The sequence below is a fragment of the Fusarium pseudograminearum genome, chromosome 1, assembly GCF_000303195.2.
Source record: "Fusarium pseudograminearum CS3096 chromosome 1, whole genome shotgun sequence".
NCBI lineage: Eukaryota > Fungi > Ascomycota > Sordariomycetes > Hypocreales > Nectriaceae > Fusarium > Fusarium pseudograminearum.
Genome location: NC_031951.1, coordinates 3553339 through 3571344, shown reverse-complemented (window position 1 = coordinate 3571344; position 18006 = coordinate 3553339). Strand labels below are relative to the sequence as shown.

Below are 18006 nucleotides of genomic sequence, written 5' to 3'. Positions count from 1 at the left end.
GGCCCGACGGTATTCATTTCTCAACCTATCATGATTCCTTCTCTTTACCTTGAGCCATTTAAGCCTGGTAAGTAGAGGCGGAGACGTTACCGCCACGACCAGTCCAGTTGACGTGAATGTCCTGGCCGTTGGGGTACTTCTCGCTGGCGTGCTCGGGCTTGATGCGGAAGGTGTGGGCACCGAAGTAGTCACGCTGAGCCTGGAGAAGGTTGGCGGGGAGGTCCTTGGTGCGGTAACCGTCGAACCAAGACAGAGCGGTAGAGAAGGCGGGAGTAGGGATACCAAGGAGGGCAGCCTTGGCAATAACGTCTCGCCAACCGGGCTGGGCCTTGTGAATGGCCTTGTTGAAGAAGTCGTCGAACAGGAGGTTCTGGAGGTCAGGCTGGCTGCGGTAGGCGTGAGTGATGTCCTTGAGGAAGACGGATCGGATGATGCAGCCACCTCGCCACATAAGGGCGATGGAAGGCTTGTTGAGCTTCCAGCCGTACTCGCGGGCGGCCTCCTGCATGAGCATGAAGCCCTGGGCGTAGGAGATGATCTTGGAGGCGTAAAGGGCCTGCTCGAGATCGTCGATGAACTGCTTTTTGTCACCCTCAAACTTGGTGGTTCGGCTGACGAACTCAAGCTTGGTGGAGGCGGTGGCACGCTCGTCCTTGATGGCGGACAAGCATCGAGAAAGAACAGACTCAGCAATCAGGGTGACGGGCATGCCGAGGTCGAGAGCGTTGACAGCAGTCCACTTTCCGGTACCCTTCTGGCCGGCCTTGTCGAGGATCTTCTCAACGAGAGCAGTATCATCGTCGTCGTTATAGTACATGATATCACGGGTGATCTCGATGAGGAAAGAGTCCAGAACGCCCTTGTTCCACTCAGCGAAGACGTCACCGATCTCCTTGCTGGAGAGGCCGAGACCACGCTTCATGATGTCGTAAGCCTGTAATTTACGAGGTTAGTATCATATTGCATGATCAGGGCTTTTTAGGGTAGGCGGTTCTGTTTACCTCGCAGATGAGCTGCATGTCACCGTACTCAATACCGTTGTGGACCATCTTGACGTAGTGACCAGCACCCTCGTCGCCAACCCACTCACAGCAAGCATCACCATCGCTCTTAGCGGAGATGCTTTGGAGGATGTCCTTGATGTAAGGCCAGGCCTCCTCGTTACCACCGGGCATAATAGAGGGGCCGTATCGGGCACCCTCCTCACCACCAGAGACACCAGAACCGACGAAGCGGATGCTCTTCTCGGCAAGGTACTTGGTGCGGCGGTTGGAGTCGGGGAAGTGAGAGTTACCACCGTCGATGATGATGTCGCCGGCGTCAAGGAGAGGCAGGATCTTCTCGATCCACTCATCAACAGCCTTGCCAGCCTGGACAAGGAGCATGATACGGCGGGGAGACTTGAGCTTGCTGACGAACTCCTCAACGCTGTGGGCGCCAACAATTGACTTGCCCTTGGCCTCGTTCTCGAGGAATCGGTCGACCTTGGAGACGGTTCGGTTGAAGGCGCAGATGGTGAAGCCGTTGTCAGCCATGTTCAGAATAAGGTTCTGTCCCCTGTGAAGCGTGTAAGTACGATTTGTTGCTGGCTGGGTCAGAATTGGGTTTGGAGTTTACTTACATGACAGCAAGGCCGATAAGACCCAGATCCGCACTTGGAACATTGTCAGCATTTGTTGCATTTTGGGTCGCATTAGAGCTCAAGGGTGAGGTGGAAGAAGTGTGTTGTTGTTGAGGGGCGCCCAGGTTGAGGTGAGCGAGACGAGCTCTACCCCAAGAAAAGAGCATGAGCTGCGTTCATGATGGAGATGAGGAATAACATCCCATCCACCGCATTGCTCCATGCAAACCCCCATCATGGCGATTGCTTCATTATCTGTTTTTTCCCTCAACCAGCGCCCGGAGCGCGCGGAAATGAGAGAATGAGAGCATCGCCATGAGAGAGATGTTGGAGGGGTGGTGGGGTAATGTCAAGAGGCAGGGAGAGGGGAGCTTTAAACTTACACAGCGCCAGACATGATGGGCTATATTATGTGATGGAGGGGTATAGGTGATGGATTGGAATGAGGTTTGTGAGGATGAATGAAGAAGAGGAGGAAAAGAAGAAGGAGAAGGTGGGAGGAAATGTAAAGTTCAAGTACTGCTGTACGGATACAGAACCTGGCTGGCCTGGGGGGGACTGGGCCTTGGGACCGATGAATCTGATGGATGTTGTCACACCCGTGCGAAAGTTGGGCACTCGGTACCTTGTCCGCAAGCATGGGAGCATCAATAAAGGTACTACTGGACCACCTTTTTTTTTCTGCGACCGCTTCGCTCAACTAAGCAACAGCTCAAACCCAACCCAATACAATTGGCATAACGCCAAGAGTGGTGGAGAATCCGCCTTGATTGGCGGGGCCTTTGCTAGGTAAGTGCGTATCGTCATCGTCACTCCTCCCTCGTCACTGCGCGGTGCGGCCGAGAATGAACCTGATGATGGATGTTTTGATCCATGGCATTAGATTGATTGTCAGTACTGGTGTTGTGTTCTAACTGCCTCAGTTTAAGTCCAATCTTTTCCTCTATCGATTGCAGATTTCATGAGGGGTCGTGACTGTACATTATCAATAATCTTCCTCATCATTATTACCAACTTTACTCATACGGTTCAACCAATTGTACCTACACTTTCCAACTCAAACTTTTGTTCAATTCCTCAGCAGCCATCATGATGACTGAGAACTGATACCCCTCCACTCCCTGTGCTTGCATACTTCTTTCCATTGGTCAATCTCCTCTGGTAGGGGTCCATCAACCAACGGACACCAAGTTCCAGAGATGGTTTTTCCCTCACAACATTTTGGCGGTATCAAAAGCACTGGAAACAAGCCCAGCATTTACCCCTCCAGGTCCCGGGCCCCTCTGCGGCCCCTCAGCTCCAACGTTATGACGACTCTGCGGTGCTGCTGCGGTCTTACCCCCAAGATGAACCCCAAAGCTTACCAAGATTTTTGAAACCGTGACACAAGCAATACAAATCTCGTACAAACCGAGCCGCATATCAGTTTTGGTCTTGCTTGCCATCCGTGGCTTCCGTTGGGCAATCCATCATGCAAAAGCATCAACCCTGAACCTTCTCACTCACTCGTTGCTACGGATGAGATAGCTTCCAGCCTTCTTGCTCTTGCTCTTGCTCTTGCTCTTGCTCTTGCTCTGTTCATGCCATGTTGTCCAAGCCCGTGTTGGGGTCCACAGTCTTCCGGGCCCCGTGTACTCACTGCCGTGCCAATTGACTTACTTCTCCATCGGACAATAAACCGAACCCCAACGCGCTTTAGCCTTCGCAAACCCGTACCGATGCCCCCGAAAGGCGGATACAAACAAATGGAAGCCCAAAGAAAAAAGGCCGCAAAATAGGACTCAGCCATCAGCCAGTACAGGTGCACTCTCAACCCAGGTGTACGCTCACCTCGACTCAGCCTGTCCGATTTCTAGCTACTCCACCGGACATTGGTCCGGCAACAGGTACGACGGCGCGGTATAAGCGCCGAATTCAATACCTGGACAGTCCAGCCTCACTAGAGTCCGAAGTCGCTCATGACGAAACATACAAGAAACTCACTCATGGATATCCCAGAACGAGACAGCCAAGCGAAACACGCCTCAGCTCTCATTCATCTACTTCCGCGGCGGAACCCCCAAAGGCCGTCTTGGGTATAACTAACAGCCCAGGACGATATCTTTATGCCATTATGCTCGCCTGACAATCTCGAATGTTGATTGACTCGGCTCTTTCAAATGCGAAACCCCAGCAAACCGTTGCGCATCACTGCGTCTGGATAATCATGTCTCAGGTTCCGTTGCATCGGTTCCGTCCAAATTAGCCGCCAGCTTCTGCCGCCCAAGTCGGCTCGATAACGGATCAATTCCATCCTTTTAACCTCATCCCATGCTCAATAGAAATTACGGATCGATATCCAGACAACTGACTACCAAAAGGTGCGGATGCGCCTTTTTTTCTCCAGTCGATCGAAGCTTGCCAAACCTGGACATACAATCATCGTCGACCCCCACACACAGACGAACAAATTCATGTCTGTTGATTGATGGATATGAATCAAAACAGTCATATTGGTAGGTCGCTCAGTTGTCAACAATGAGCGTGTGTCGTTGAATGGAGTCTGTGGTTACAGAAATGGCGCATGATAAGTACAATGGTGAGATCTCATGTAGCAGCGCCATATGCTACACCTCCCTCATCCATAGATTCACGTCTAACTTGAAGAGGCTTGTTATGTATCATGAGGTGCCTATTTCTCCGCCTCTAAAAGCTTCTGAAGTGCTCTAATGAAACTTCCCAAAGGATTGAGGCTGATGTATAAGCCCGTCCGTGGGGGTTAACCTAGACTGTCAAGGCTTGGTGATTCTGATATCAGAAGCCACACTCCACAGTAAAGTAAGTCAAACAGGAAGGCAGGTCAGAAAATAAAATACCTAATTACGATGGGTTATTTCGCCTTTTAAATTTGCATCCTGATATTTCCAAAGTTACTCAAGTCCATAAAGAATATAGCTTGCGACCATAGCACGTGACCGTTAATCGGTTCCACTTATTTACCTAGATCGTGATAGCAAGGCTGAGGTAGCCCAAAAAAAAAACAGGCAGCCTTGTCAAGATCTATTTTCTTCAATTCTCATCCAACCACACCATCATCACCAGAATCGCGTTACATCGTCGCAACGCGCGCGCTATCAAATCTTTCGGCAACAAACTGTAGACGCTGCTGAGAAAACTCTGGAAGGAGGAACTTTGAGCAGAACTTGGCTCAAGGTACGTTTTTGCGCAAACACTACACCGCCTTCTTTATTCATCATGTCGTACCCTCCCCCTCCAGGCATCAGCAACAGTTCTCTTCCACCGAGACCTCCCGCCTCCAAGTCAGGCTTCAAGCCCTCTTTCTCCTCCTCGGCACAGGCCGCCTCGAAGCCTGCGTACTCCAACGCCCCGCCGACCTACTCCGGCCCTTCGAGTTACTCAGCTACCACCGCTCCTCCCACAGCTCAGTATGGCCCGTCATACTCATCCTACCCGACTACCGCTCCCGGCGCGGTGAGCTCGGCCGCGGCATACTCGTACCCTCAACAACCTCAGAGTCACGGTCCACAGAGCTATGGCGCACAAAGCTACGGACCTCAAAGTTACGAACCGCAAAGCTATGGCGCAGCACCTCAGATTCGGAATCCTTTCCCTACGCCAGGTACAGCCGGGCCAGAATACAACCCGGAGATGGCCGCACAGATAGCTCAATGGCAAAGCGCATACTCGAGTACCCCAGCGGACAACAAGGATAAGACTGTCGGTCCTGCAGCACCTCGAACCGATACGCAGTCTTCCGCCGCAGCAGCAGCGGCCACCGCTGCGAACCAGGAGCGCAAGAAGACGGTCGTTCGCGAAGGTGGTGGCAAGAAATGGACGGATGACAGCCTTCTTGAGTGGGATCCTGCTCATCTGCGACTCTTTGTTGGTAACCTCGCTGGCGAAACCACCGATGACGCTCTCCTAAAGGCCTTTTCGCGCTGGCAGTCCGTGCAGAAGGCCCGTGTCATCCGCGACAAGCGTACATCTAAATCCAAGGGCTACGGCTTTGTCAGTTTCAGCGATGCTGATGATTTTTTCCAAGCCGCCAAGGAGATGAACGGCAAATACATCCAAAGTCACCCCGTGACAGTTCGTAAAGCCAACACTGAAATCAAAGTGGCCAACGTCAAAGACAAGGATAGGAATGGAAAGAAGAACAAGAACAAGAAGGGTGGCCACGGCGGTCATGGCGGCGGTGCTAGCTATGAACCAAACTTGGGGCCCCAAGGTAGTAGTGGTGTGGTCAAGCCTGGTCAAAAGACCAAGAATGGTCTCCGACTACTGGGTTAATATGTGTCTTTTAGCTAGGGAAGTTCCTTTTGGTGTTTGGTGTTGGAAGTATGTATAATGTTCGGCATACGTGCATCAGTTCAGGGCTGGGTTGATACATGATTGTATGCAAATCAGCTCATCAGATGGTAATATCATCATGACAGTTTAGTTCACTGACATAGCTATTCAAAATTACAAATACATTATGAAATATGAAAATCCAACAGGCCTGACAACGATGCACCAACTTGAAATACTTGTGACTTGTGGGACATGTTGAGAAAGCCTCCGTATGATGCTCCAAGTTCCTCATTGCCCACTCTCAAGCATGCACCGCACCATCTCAGATCCTGAGAATGAGCTATTATGTATAAACCTTTTAGGACTGTCTTTACGTTTAGGTAACAGGTTACGGTCTCAACCTGACCTTGTTCTCAACGTACAAGTTTCACAATGTCCTGAACTGTTTGAAGAGGAGTTTTCAGACTGCTTTCGCACCCAGCCTACCCTACAGTCTCTTAGCTATCTAGAAGTAGGTCTCATAAGTTCGATATTCGAGTATCATGTTACGATATACCTGCTACGAGGCTTAGTCGCACTATCTTACTGAGCAATTACGGATTGGCTCGGTCCCCCTAGGATAGGTATCGCAACCTCGTTGTCATAAGGGAACATGAGTCGTGTGTCCCAAGGGAATTAACTGACGGTTTGGTGGATTAGCTGAGCTCAGTATGCAATGTGCTGTGCGCCATTTGATCTTCTGTATCGAGAGGCGATAGGCTGGAGGATATCTAGAGAACTAGTCCGTATGGAGGGAGTCAATGATAAATCACTTGGCCAGTAGAACAAATACGACCTGGTAGCGGATTAAATACAAATGCATACGAGCTCCTCTAGCCGTCATAAATTGACTTGCCAATTTCGTATTCGTCTACTATGTAGGTTTTGTTGTGAAGACTCGGTCATATCCTTTTGAGAACTCAGCCACTGCTTACTACACAGAAGGTTTCAACTTGTCAAAATTTGCTTTAATAACAAGAGCTTCGATGCGAAGTTCCATGTGCAGTGCGAATGTCTCAGGTCACTGTCATTGGTGGACCGAGAGCTTGGGTCCGGCGTCGACGGGAACGCCCTTGTCTGTCTCGGAAGAGACCCTCCCTCATAGGCCTGTAAAATTCAGGGACAATTGCTGCAAGCGTCTAGGTTTCTAATTTGGCGGTACTATTATCAGCAACACTGGAAGGTTACTCTCGCCAAGGACTTAAATGCCGTCTCCCGGAGGCAGCGTCGTTAGTTAGAATTGTGGTTGAAAAGGGGGCTGGCTTCCTGTCAATAATTTTAGTTTAAATCAGGAACTCTCAGAGCATCAAATGAATATCGTGTTGAATGAGTGCTACCTTCATGTCTAGTGCTTGGACTTTATGCAAGATCAAGCCCCATCGGATACGAGCTGGGAGTGGGAGACCTCCCGTTGCCCCTGGATTAGCGGGTCGGCAATTCGACTGCAAGTTGTCTGATCGTGTTGTCAATCAAGGTACTCCGTACAACACAGGATAATAAATATTGAAATACTACCACGAAACAATTCATAATAGTTTGCTATATAGACCAGCAAACTACCTAGTACTGACTCGAGGGTTGCACAAGCTGGAAAATGTATCACATGGACACTTGCGAACAGTGCACACGTGCGCGAACTTGATCAGCAGCGGATCGTTGTCGATTGAAGATCGTTAGTATTGACATAGATATGCGCCGCTTCCTTCTTAGTCCATTGCATCTGACGAACCGCTAACTAAGACATCTCTAGCTGCCGAAAATGATGCAACCCCCGCAAAGGGTTCAGTTCTTCTTAATTGAGTCCTACGAATAGTTTAACAGTTTGCTGTAGCAAAACTGTGCTTGAAATCATAAACAATGTACATAGGTAGGTATATGGTAGAGTTAGATCTTGGCCAAATCTCGTCAAACTCAATGTACCCATATATCGGTGGTCCAAGAAACACCGCTGTTAAGAATAGAACTTACACGAGGTTTTCATAAGAAGAATTTCTTCCTTTGCGTTACCGCTCTTCTTACCTACGACGGGAGCCAGTCATGCAAACTTGCACTGCTGACTGCACCTTGAAACAGGGTCCTTGAACCAATCAGTACCTTCATTTGAAACTCAAATGCTGTGTCGCGTGCAGCTGGATGCAGTGCGCCACGGGGTTCCTTGTTACCGCCAAGAAGCCGAACACCGTCCAAGGTCCACTCCGTATTTTCCGCTGCTGGGTTAACTGATTCAAAGTAAAAGGGAAAAAGGGGACCAAGAAATTTCTGAATGTTGATGTAAAACAAGCTGAGAGCTTGTTAGAGTGAGTCAATGACATTGGAAGTTGTACAAGATGGAAGTAAGTACTACCTGAGTACCTCTTACCTTGCCAAGTTTTGAGGTTTCCGGCATGGAAGGTGCCATCCATCCAATTCAGAACTGCACCTGCACTATCAACGTCAAGAGATTCAGGTCAGTGGCCACCTACTGTCACTGACACTGACACTCTAGGTCTCTCGGTGCCCGCTCAGAGGGCTCCCAACCCACCCAAAAAAGGCCCAAGACACGGCACTACGGTCCCCTACCATGACGGCCCCGACTTAAACTATTACCCTAATCGGCTTAGCTACTCCGCCTTTTCTAATGCACTACTGTACGAATGGAGTCCTTGCGACCACCTAAGCCAGCCAGAGATCGACCAACCCAACCTGACTGTTCATTACCATCACCTAACTAACTAACTGATTGACTTATGAAAGCCCCATCCTATCCCCTGCTCTAGTCCGTTCTTTCGTCCCCATCATGACCGCTCTTCCTTTACGATCTCATCCTGTCTCCTCTCCATCTCCCTCCTCATACTCTTCCTCACAACCGCTCCCTTCATCTTCGACACGCCCTCCGGCTTCCGACTCCCCTGAACGTCTTCTCATCGACGACTCTCTACCAGTATCCAACTCAACTCCTCTGGAAACAGGAGCAAGACCATCATCAGTCACAGCAAGGATAGCTTCAACGTCGAATCCAGGCGCAAGCGGAGGAAGCCAAGCAGCAGCTGGCCCATCTCGCGACCGGGTTGCCAGATCAGTCAACGAAGAGGACGAGAGTGAAAGCGACTGGGATATAGAGATGGAGCCTATTGCAGGACATCGGCGACGGCGGAGTAGCCACAACATGGCCGTTCGGCCAGCCGGATCACCCAGCCGACTTCGTGAAACAAGTCGCGGCCCTGTACCCGTTAACTCGACAGTCGAGCCCAAAATATCCGAGGAAAATCTAGATGCGAACGGTTTCGCGATCCGCAAAGACGAATCAGGCGACGACAGCTTCACCGACGAAGATTTACAAGACGACGAAGAGACAGGCTTGACCCGTAAGGATAAGCAAAGGCGACAGAAGAAACGCAGCAGAAATACCCAACTAGACCAAAGAATCGTCAGGGACAAGAAGGATATCTCAAAAGAGGAACGTAAAGAAGCAGACAAGGCCGTTTTCAGGAGCTTGATTGTTAACCTGGTCCTGATTCTCTTATGGTACCTCTTTTCGCTATCAATATCGATCGTAAGTTATTTCACAGATTCCTTTTTTATCTTTCCCCGAGTACTCAATGCTGACGTCGCTTGCAGTACAACAAATGGATGTTCGATCATGACCGTCTGAATTTCGCTTTCCCTTTGTTTACAACCTCTATGCACATGGTAGTACAGTTTGTGCTCTCAGGCCTAGTTCTGTACTTCATACCCTCTCTGAGACCAGGGTATGGTGCCAATCAGGCCGGTGTTCACCAGTCTGATCTGGGGAGGTCAAGACACGATGACGAGCCCAAGTCTTACGGCATGACCAAGATGTTTTACCTCACTCGAATTGGACCCTGCGGCGCAGCGACAGGCCTCGACATTGGACTTGGCAACACCTCTCTCAAATTCATCAGCCTTACATTTTACAGTATGTCGGTCCCAAAGACGTGTTACTATACGAGTTGCTAACCGTTGTAGCTATGTGCAAATCCTCTTCACTCGCTTTTGTCCTTATGTTCGCTTTTGCCTTCCGTCTCGAAACTCCGACATTGCGTCTCATCGCTATTATTGCTACCATGACAATGGGTGTTGTTCTCATGGTGTTTGGCGAGGTCGAATTCAAGGCTGGTGGCTTCGCTCTCGTCATCTCAGCCGCCTTTTTCTCTGGTTTCCGATGGGCATTGACCCAGATTCTGCTTCTTCGCAACCCTGCGACCTCGAACCCGTTCTCCAGCATCTTCTTCCTCACTCCTGTAATGTTCCTCGTTCTTATCTGCCTCGCTGTGCCAGTAGAGGGAATCGGAAACCTAGTCGAGGGATACAAGGTTCTGGCCAACGAATGGGGCTATTTCATGGCACCTCTTTTCCTACTTTTCCCTGGATGCATTGCCTTTTGCATGACGGCCTCCGAGTTCGCCCTGCTCCAGCGCACTTCTGTCGTCACCCTCTCCATTGCCGGTATTTTCAAGGAAGTCGTCACTATCAGTGCGGCTGCCCTTGTCTTTGGTGACCGCCTGACGCCTATTAACTTCGTTGGTCTTCTCACCACCATGGCCGCCATTGCCGCTTATAACTACATCAAGATTAGCAAGATGCGCGAGGACGCGCAAGAAAATGTTCATGGCCGACATGCCGATGAAGACGAACCTGGCTCTCCTGGCAGCCAGACCAGCGGAATCATCGACCGTGATGGCGATACAGATGCGGAGAATACTGGCCTGTTGCGTGATAGCATCGACCGCCTTGATATTGACGAGCCGGCTCCTGCTACGGCCAGCGAACGTCGCTAGGACCGAATACTTATTTCAGCGATACAATTTCCTTTTGAATATCATCGCCTATATATAACGACTCTATAGGCTGGTTTCTTTGTCATACTGGGTGAGAGTCGACACAATGGCTCCATATCTTTTTGTCTTAATGTAACATAACAACGGTTATAACAGGCGGCGCAGGGGAAATATTGTTACTTCCGTACACGGCGGATATTAGAAGAGCAGAGAATGGATATCTATCCTATCGACTTTTTCATCATCAAACATATAAGTCTTTCAAATATACTCAAATGTCTTTAACTCTAAGGGTGATTTCTCCTGGCCTTGCTGCGCATATTCTCTTGGAGAAGTGGAATGTAAGAATTGGAATTCATGTCTGAAACTACTTACCCAATAGGGTCCCTGCCTTTGAGATCAGTGAAATGACTAGCGTTCGTTTGGGAAGTTATCGAGTCATTAGAAACTTGGCGATGTTCTGTGTTCTCAATTAACTGACTACACTCCGCACTCCCAATGAAGCAAGTCAACATCAGAGGCTCAGGTCACACATCGTGCCTCAACTTACTTGTTGCTTTGAGAGACATTGGTAAAATATATGTAATCCAAGGTCATGCTTGATAATATCTACTACATACGATGTGTCTTGGCTCGGCTGAGTGTGTTGAATACCACAGCTTGGGACCTATACCCAAAATGAGCCATGCTTACCTTTAACGGACACTACAAGAGAGCAATGACTTGGTCAGCTTCGACGATGATTTAGAGCCTCCCAAGAGCATCTCTCCTCTTTCGGGAATGGCTGATCAGGTAATAGCGTAGTCATCCACACCATGTCTCAAAGCCGAGAGAGTACGTAGTACACATCGTGAAAGCTTATAAGTAACCCCGCGCATCTCACCCTCACCTTCACTGCAAAGCGAACACTCAATTTAACATAAGTTACTCACTAGAACTCCAGAGAAGTACTCGTAAGTATCCAGTTTTATGCTTCGCCGGGGTATCCGGGGTAGTCCAGACATATCCGTCTAAGTCACTTACACGGTCTATTACATCATTCCGAAGCATCCAAGCTCGTGTCTGCCAATCCTAAGCTCCCGGAGCTAGAGCCTCTGGCATCTTTCCACTTTCAATACAACAACAATATACAATCAGATTAAAAGATGGAAGGGAGACGCTCTTCAACACTCCCTGGAGGGTCTCGTCGGGGACAGCTTTCAGGCTATCTCCCTATTGAGGACTATGGAATGATTGGTAACATGCACACTTGTGCACTTGTGGGAATTGATGGAAGTATTGACTATATGTGTTGGTGAGTGTACTCGAAAAGTGTTATGGAATATACATTAACCAATCACTCATAGGCCTGACTTTGACTCTCCTTCTGTCTTTTGCCGCTTGCTTGACAAGAACAAGGGAGGCCATTTCTTCATCTCGCCTCCTCCAGACGTCAATTGCACCACTAAACAGCAGTATTTGCCTTCATCATGCATCCTTCAAACACGATCCATTCATGAAGATGGTGTCGTTGACGTTGTCGACTTTTTCCCTCGTCCCAAGAGCACCCAGGTTACCACTAAAGGTGTCAAGCTTAACGCATATCGAGAGGCTACCAAAGTCCAGGATGAACTTAAGAAATGGCTTATTCGTCGTGTTGAATGTATTCGTGGCTCAATGAGCCTTGGTAAGAGTTCCCCTTCATGCAAAATCAAAGAGGGAGACTGACTTGTTAGACATTGAGCTCTTTCCCTCATTCAACTATGGCATGGATGAGCATGAGACGACTCTTTACCAAGCCCACCACTCGACAACTGACACCATGAGCAAAGTCGCTACTTTCCGTAGCAAAGACGTCCAGCTTCAGCTTGACGTTGCGGTTGACAAGGGAGAGAACGAAACAAGCTGCCCCTCCATAACCTTTAGAAAAGAAAAACGTGAGGGTATCCACGGCGAGGGCCTGGTAGCTCAAATCTGTATTGAAGAAGGACAGACCATTTCATTTGTTCTTCGCAATGATCTCCAGCAGCACGTCACCGAACATATCACGACTGAAGTTCTGGATGCCCAGCAGCATGCTACTCAGAGCTTTTGGTACAACTTTATTGCGCAGTCCAAGTACAAGGGCCGCTGGAGGGAGGTTGTGTCTCGGAGTTTAATGATTCTCAAGATGATGACTTACGGTAAGATCACACTGGTTCCAAAATTAAATTGCAAACTAAGTCATGTCAGAACCAACTGGCGCTATCATCGCTGCTCCTACTTTCTCTATTCCCGAAGCCATCGGCGGCGTACGAAACTGGGACTACCGCTACTCTTGGATCCGAGACTCAAGTTTCACTATCTATATCCTGCTGCGTCTTGGATTCAAGGCCGAAGCTGATGCTTACATGGAGTTCATCATGGAGCGGTTTGTGCACTCGCGCGGGCCGGATGGTGGATTGCCTATTATGTTTACCATCCGTGGCGAAACCGACATTCCCGAAATGACATTGGATCACCTTGAAGGATATCGCGGAAGCAGTCCTGTTCGTATCGGTAACGGCGCGGCGTTTCACCAACAATTTGACATTTATGGCGAGCTTATGGATGCGATTTACTTGTATAACAAGTACGGAAAGCCGGTTCCCTGGGATGTGTGGAAGGCTGTGCGTGAGATTCTTGGTACGCCAACATAAACTATTGATGTGAGCAAAATGCTAACCGTCATCAGACTATGTTTTAACCATCCTCGACGGTAAGTGATGCACACATGTATCAAGAGCTTGGCTGACCATTAAAGATCCTGACATGTCTATCTGGGAGGTTCGTAATAACAAACAGCATTTCACCTACTCCCAGATTATGCTCTGGGTTGCATTAGATCGAGGACTTCGTCTTGCAGAAAAGAGATGCTTCCCCTGCCCCAACCGCAATAAATGGATGGAGGCAAGAGACCGAGTCTATGAACGTGTCATGGAGAACGGTAAGGTTTATACTAAGTCTCGATGATATGATGCTGACAGTTGTGTAGGCTACAACGAGGAGATGAAGTGCTTCGTACAGAGTTTCGAGAACAGAACAATGCTCGACTCCTCTATTTTGATCGCTCCTCTTGTCTTCTTCATCTCACCCTGCGACCCACGCTTCCTTAACACTCTAGATCGTGTTCTTCTACCCCCTGAGAAAGGAGGTCTGACAAGCACTGGTTTGGTATACCGCTACGACACTAAGCTCTCCAACGATGGTGAGAAATCCCCCATATTGTACCATAATTCGAAAACTGATAATTATTCAGGGGTAGGCGGGGAAGAAGGCGCATTTAGTATGTGCACGTTCTGGCTGGTCGAGGCCATGACCCGAGCAGCTGTGTACGAGCCAAAGTATCTGGTCCGGGCCGTCAATTTGTTTGAGAACATGCTTGGTTTCTCTAACCATCTATGCATGTTCTCTGAGGAGATCGCACGGAGTGGTGAGCAGCTTGGTAATACGCCCCAGGCTTTCAGTCATCTCGCCTTGATCAGTGCGGCTTTCAACCTTGATCGTGTCGCAAAGTGATGCTTTCACTTACGTGTACGTACAATTATGGGAAGTAAAGCTTGTATCTAAATGTTACGATATATTGTTACGCTAAGTTTGATATATTTGACTCATGTCTGGTGGCCAATCGAAGTTCACCCCCGGTACTGCACTGATACGGAATCTCCGACATGGATCGTAGGATATTGTGATTCCTTGCTCGTTAGGTCCCCATGTGCAAGAGGATCATGGCGCATATGCACGCCAAAGTAAACTTTGCCATCAAACCGCCTCGTCTTGGCCAGCGTCACAAATGGTTCTTCTTTCTTTTCACCAGTGTCTTGGTCTATACAAACCATTTGACACCTACGACACGCACCCATAAGCTTAAAGCTCTGAAGGCCAATATGGACAGAATCCCAACTGTCTTCGGAAAAGGCCGACAGGGCTTTAAAACCAGGGGCTCGTCCAAGAACAATGTTTGCTCTGAAAGACTTATCTTCCGCAGGATTTCCACCACGACGAGTAATATCCTGATTCAGAGCGTCCACGCTCGAACTGTGGATCATCAAGATAGGGCTCTCGTTTGAGAGGAGTATCCTTGATGTCTTGTGCTGTTCAGAATCCGAGTCAGGGGGCGATGGCACGTCTGGGAAAGAGCCCGGTATGGCGTGTACTCTGCTCGGCTGCTGATACCGTTGTATCTGGGCTTTTGAAAGGCGACTTTTCAAACCCAATCCACCCGGAGGAAAACGTGCCAGGACACAAGGAACCCCAAGCACGGAGGAGAAGAAGGAATTGATCCTATCAGACGTATATATCTGTGTGGTTACTTTCTCGCCACATACCCTTGAAGACCGTTTGTCCAGGTCTGAGTCAATGACAGAAGGATCCGCAGATAGAGGTATAGATATTTGCTGTTGCTGGTCGTTATGCTCCTTGCCGTGATACGTGACAATCAGTTCACCCTTATCGAAATCCAATACCGGTCGTAAGAGAGCCATTTTTGGACATCGTTTCTGACTCAAGGCATGTCCTGAGCCATGATGTACTAAACACCATTCACGGTCCCAAGCTAAACCCTCGGGACGAACTTCCCAAGGCACCCCAACAGGGATTGAAAAGCCAGCGCAACTCTTAATAGGGTAAATAGTCATGCTATTGACCTTCAGTGTGGAAGATTGCGGCGTAGTAGTAGAATTGAGGAGGGCTGAATCTGGTCGGATGGTCGATAATGTACTTTCCCGATAGAACTCATCAATGAAGGCAACAAAGTTGTCAACATCTGCTTCAGTGCTCATAGCCCCCAAACTGGCTCGAATGACGCCCGTCGGCTTGCCAGACATAATATCATTGTCTGTTCCACAACGAAAGCCCGCAGAGAAATTATTTTTCATTTCCCAAGGTTGGAGGTCAAGTGCGGCAGCAATACCCCCCGGACTGCATAGCCCACCAGTTCGGATGTGAATGCTCTTCAGATTCGCAAGCTTTTCGAACTCAGCCAGACTAATCCAGGCACCGTGGCTATTTCTTAAATTGAAAGAAATAATTGGGCCGCTTCCAAGATCTCCTTCTTCGCCAGACGTTGCTGTATACATCGTACAAACAGGCGTGTCATTGGCGTGACGCAGGTTGGCTAACCCTTGAAGCATTCGTTGACTGAGGTATGAAGTATGTGAACTGACCTGATCCATCGACCCGAAAAGCTTTTCGTGTACTTTCATGGCGATGTCAAGCGCCACTATGTTATGAAACGGCAGTGTCCCATCCTCTAGCCGCTCATGTAGAGAATATGGTTTCGGAGCATGCCACTTTTCCTTTCCAGAAACAACCATATCGACAGTGCCACCTCCAAAGTATCGTCGGTTATCAAACACCCACTCCGAAGAGCGCTTTACCAGCAAAGCGCCAAGGTCGGGGAATCCAAAGATCTTGTATAAACTGAGAACCGTGAAATCAGGCGAGATTTGGGGGTTGTTCAAATCAAGACGAGACGTGGCAACAAACGAAGATGCGTCGAGAAGTGTAAGTATTCGATGTCCAGTGTTCTGTGGTGTTGTTTGTATGTGGTTTGTCCAGCTTAAAGGGTATCTCCTCCCTTCCATGTGAGATTGGGCAGGGTATGCAAAAAGGGTTATAGGTGATGAGTTTGTCGTGTCTCGAAATGGGGATTTTCCTTGTATCCATGATTCGATATCGCTGTTGTCGATGGATATACTAGCAACAGCTTCTTCCCGAACACCAACCAGGCTGGTGTGACAGGCCTGGTGGTAGGCATATTGGAATCCTTGTGGTTGAGTTCTCATAGCATCCACGACCAGCTTTACGCCAGCGGTGGCATTGGCGACAAACACCACGTCATATTCCGTTGGGTCCGCCCCGAAGAAAGTCAACAAGTTCATGCGAGCATCTTCAACGCGTGATGTTGATTGTTGTGAAGATGGTGAAGCAGAATGGGGGTTGCCATAAAGAACAGTGGTCATCTCATGGGCGAAAGCGTCCATCAAGGACATTGAACACAGTGTCGAGCCAGCATGATCAAGGTATATAGAGTCTGTAACGAGTTAGTATATCGCCAAGTATCAGTGTATGGACATGAAACCTTTTATCATTGGAAACTCGCTCTCTCTCAAATCTCCCACCGCTGCATTGTATTGGTGACGGCTCGGGTTGCCACTGTGAATAGATGTTGTCATCTTATGGGACAGATGAAAGTAAGAACAAAATTGACGGGTTTGTTTCTCAATGCTCTGGAAACAAACATGAAGATTCCTGGGTATGTCCAGAGTTTGTTACATGTGGCACAACTCTTATCATATAGCAGCGAGGAGGTCTATGCCGCTATCATGAGTGATAGTGGGGTGAAGAGTGGATGAGGAAGCCAAGCCGAGGAGGGAAGTTGGTTATGGTTTCTCTGGATCTGGACCTACTTTGCGCGTAGGAGGATAATGGTGCAAGATAAATAAGAGATACTGTATGTGGATGACAATATAATCAATAGCAATGAAGTCTTATCCGGGTCAGCTGGGCTGTTGTTTGTCGTCTGTTAGTGAATGAACCACTGAGTATGGCGGGATACCCCCCAGATTCTGTTGTTAGTTACAGGCGGAGATCGCCACTTTCCTGTTTCAAGCCGACACTGCACAGGTTCGCTGTTTGCCGACAGGCCTTTTCTTGATGATGATTGGTCAATATGTGAATAGGGTAGGAATGGCGGGCAGCGATTTGGCGAGATGTAACCCCAAGCTCTTGGGAGTAGCTGAAGAACAGGTTCTATAGGCAATGCCAATCACGCAACAAAGGATATAAACTGACTCGATAATTTCGTCTTTTAATGCTCTGGCAGCATCAGTCAAGTCTTTATTGTCCTCGAGATTGTTCTAGTAATAATGTTGGTGGGTCGGGCCATATGTCGTTATAACTAACTGGAGAAAGTCAATGGCAAATAAGAAATAGCAAGCTAACAGCTCCAAACGTGCAACGCTTTCCATAATAAAACAGAGATAGACCCAGGCTTGGTACTAGTCATTGAACATCTCCATCTTGTTAGTAGCGTACCTTACATATATCACATTTGACTTAGTACTCTGTGCCTATCCTAGAGCAGCAGAGCTTCAAATCACCCCTGCTGTTTCCGTGGAGTTGGCCCACTAATTCGCGCGACAGGCCCAGGTACAGGTGGCCGGGCATAGCTGAACTTCCGAGTGGTCCCCAGTCAACCAACCAACTTAGCCTCTTCAACCTCACTCTATCACATCGCATCGCATCGCATTGCATCCGTACTGCGTTGCCATCTGT

The 18006-nt window shown here is 48.7% G+C and overlaps 5 protein-coding genes across 5 annotated transcripts, besides 2 other annotated features; 3 read left to right on the top strand and 2 right to left on the bottom strand.

The window, feature by feature from the left end:
• Positions 1–58: 58 nt before the first annotated feature.
• FPSE_09068 (uncharacterized protein) lies at positions 59–2018 on the bottom strand (the record flags this gene model as incomplete). The annotated part of the gene is made up of 4 exons (XM_009262185.1): positions 59–934; positions 1002–1557; positions 1622–1654; positions 2005–2018. 4 exons carry the CDS (start codon positions 2016–2018, stop codon positions 59–61), a joined length of 1479 nt encoding a protein of 492 aa, XP_009260460.1.
• A 57-nt stretch (positions 2019–2075) lies between these two features.
• Positions 2076–2115: a repeat region.
• A 2740-nt stretch (positions 2116–4855) lies between these two features.
• FPSE_09067 (uncharacterized protein) lies at positions 4856–5911 on the top strand (the record flags this gene model as incomplete). Its single annotated transcript, XM_009262184.1, has 1 exon — positions 4856–5911. One exon carries the CDS (start codon positions 4856–4858, stop codon positions 5909–5911), a length of 1056 nt encoding a protein of 351 aa, XP_009260459.1.
• A 2818-nt stretch (positions 5912–8729) lies between these two features.
• On the top strand, positions 8730–10731 carry FPSE_09066 (uncharacterized protein; the record flags this gene model as incomplete). The annotated part of the gene is made up of 3 exons (XM_009262183.1): positions 8730–9485; positions 9551–9869; positions 9920–10731. The coding sequence occupies 3 exons, from the start codon at positions 8730–8732 to the stop codon at positions 10729–10731; spliced, it is 1887 nt and encodes a 628-aa protein (XP_009260458.1).
• A 1145-nt stretch (positions 10732–11876) lies between these two features.
• On the top strand, positions 11877–14247 carry FPSE_09065 (uncharacterized protein; the record flags this gene model as incomplete). The annotated part of the gene is made up of 8 exons (XM_009262182.1): positions 11877–12025; positions 12078–12397; positions 12447–12893; positions 12943–13374; positions 13424–13447; positions 13493–13675; positions 13724–13936; positions 13988–14247. 8 exons carry the CDS (start codon positions 11877–11879, stop codon positions 14245–14247), a joined length of 2028 nt encoding a protein of 675 aa, XP_009260457.1.
• A 116-nt stretch (positions 14248–14363) lies between these two features.
• Positions 14364–16721, bottom strand: FPSE_09064 (uncharacterized protein; the record flags this gene model as incomplete). Its single annotated transcript, XM_009262181.1, has 1 exon — positions 14364–16721. The coding sequence occupies one exon, from the start codon at positions 16719–16721 to the stop codon at positions 14364–14366; it is 2358 nt and encodes a 785-aa protein (XP_009260456.1).
• Positions 16722–17958: 1237 nt separating this feature from the next.
• Positions 17959–17986: a microsatellite.
• Between the last annotated feature and the right edge of the window lie 20 nt (positions 17987–18006).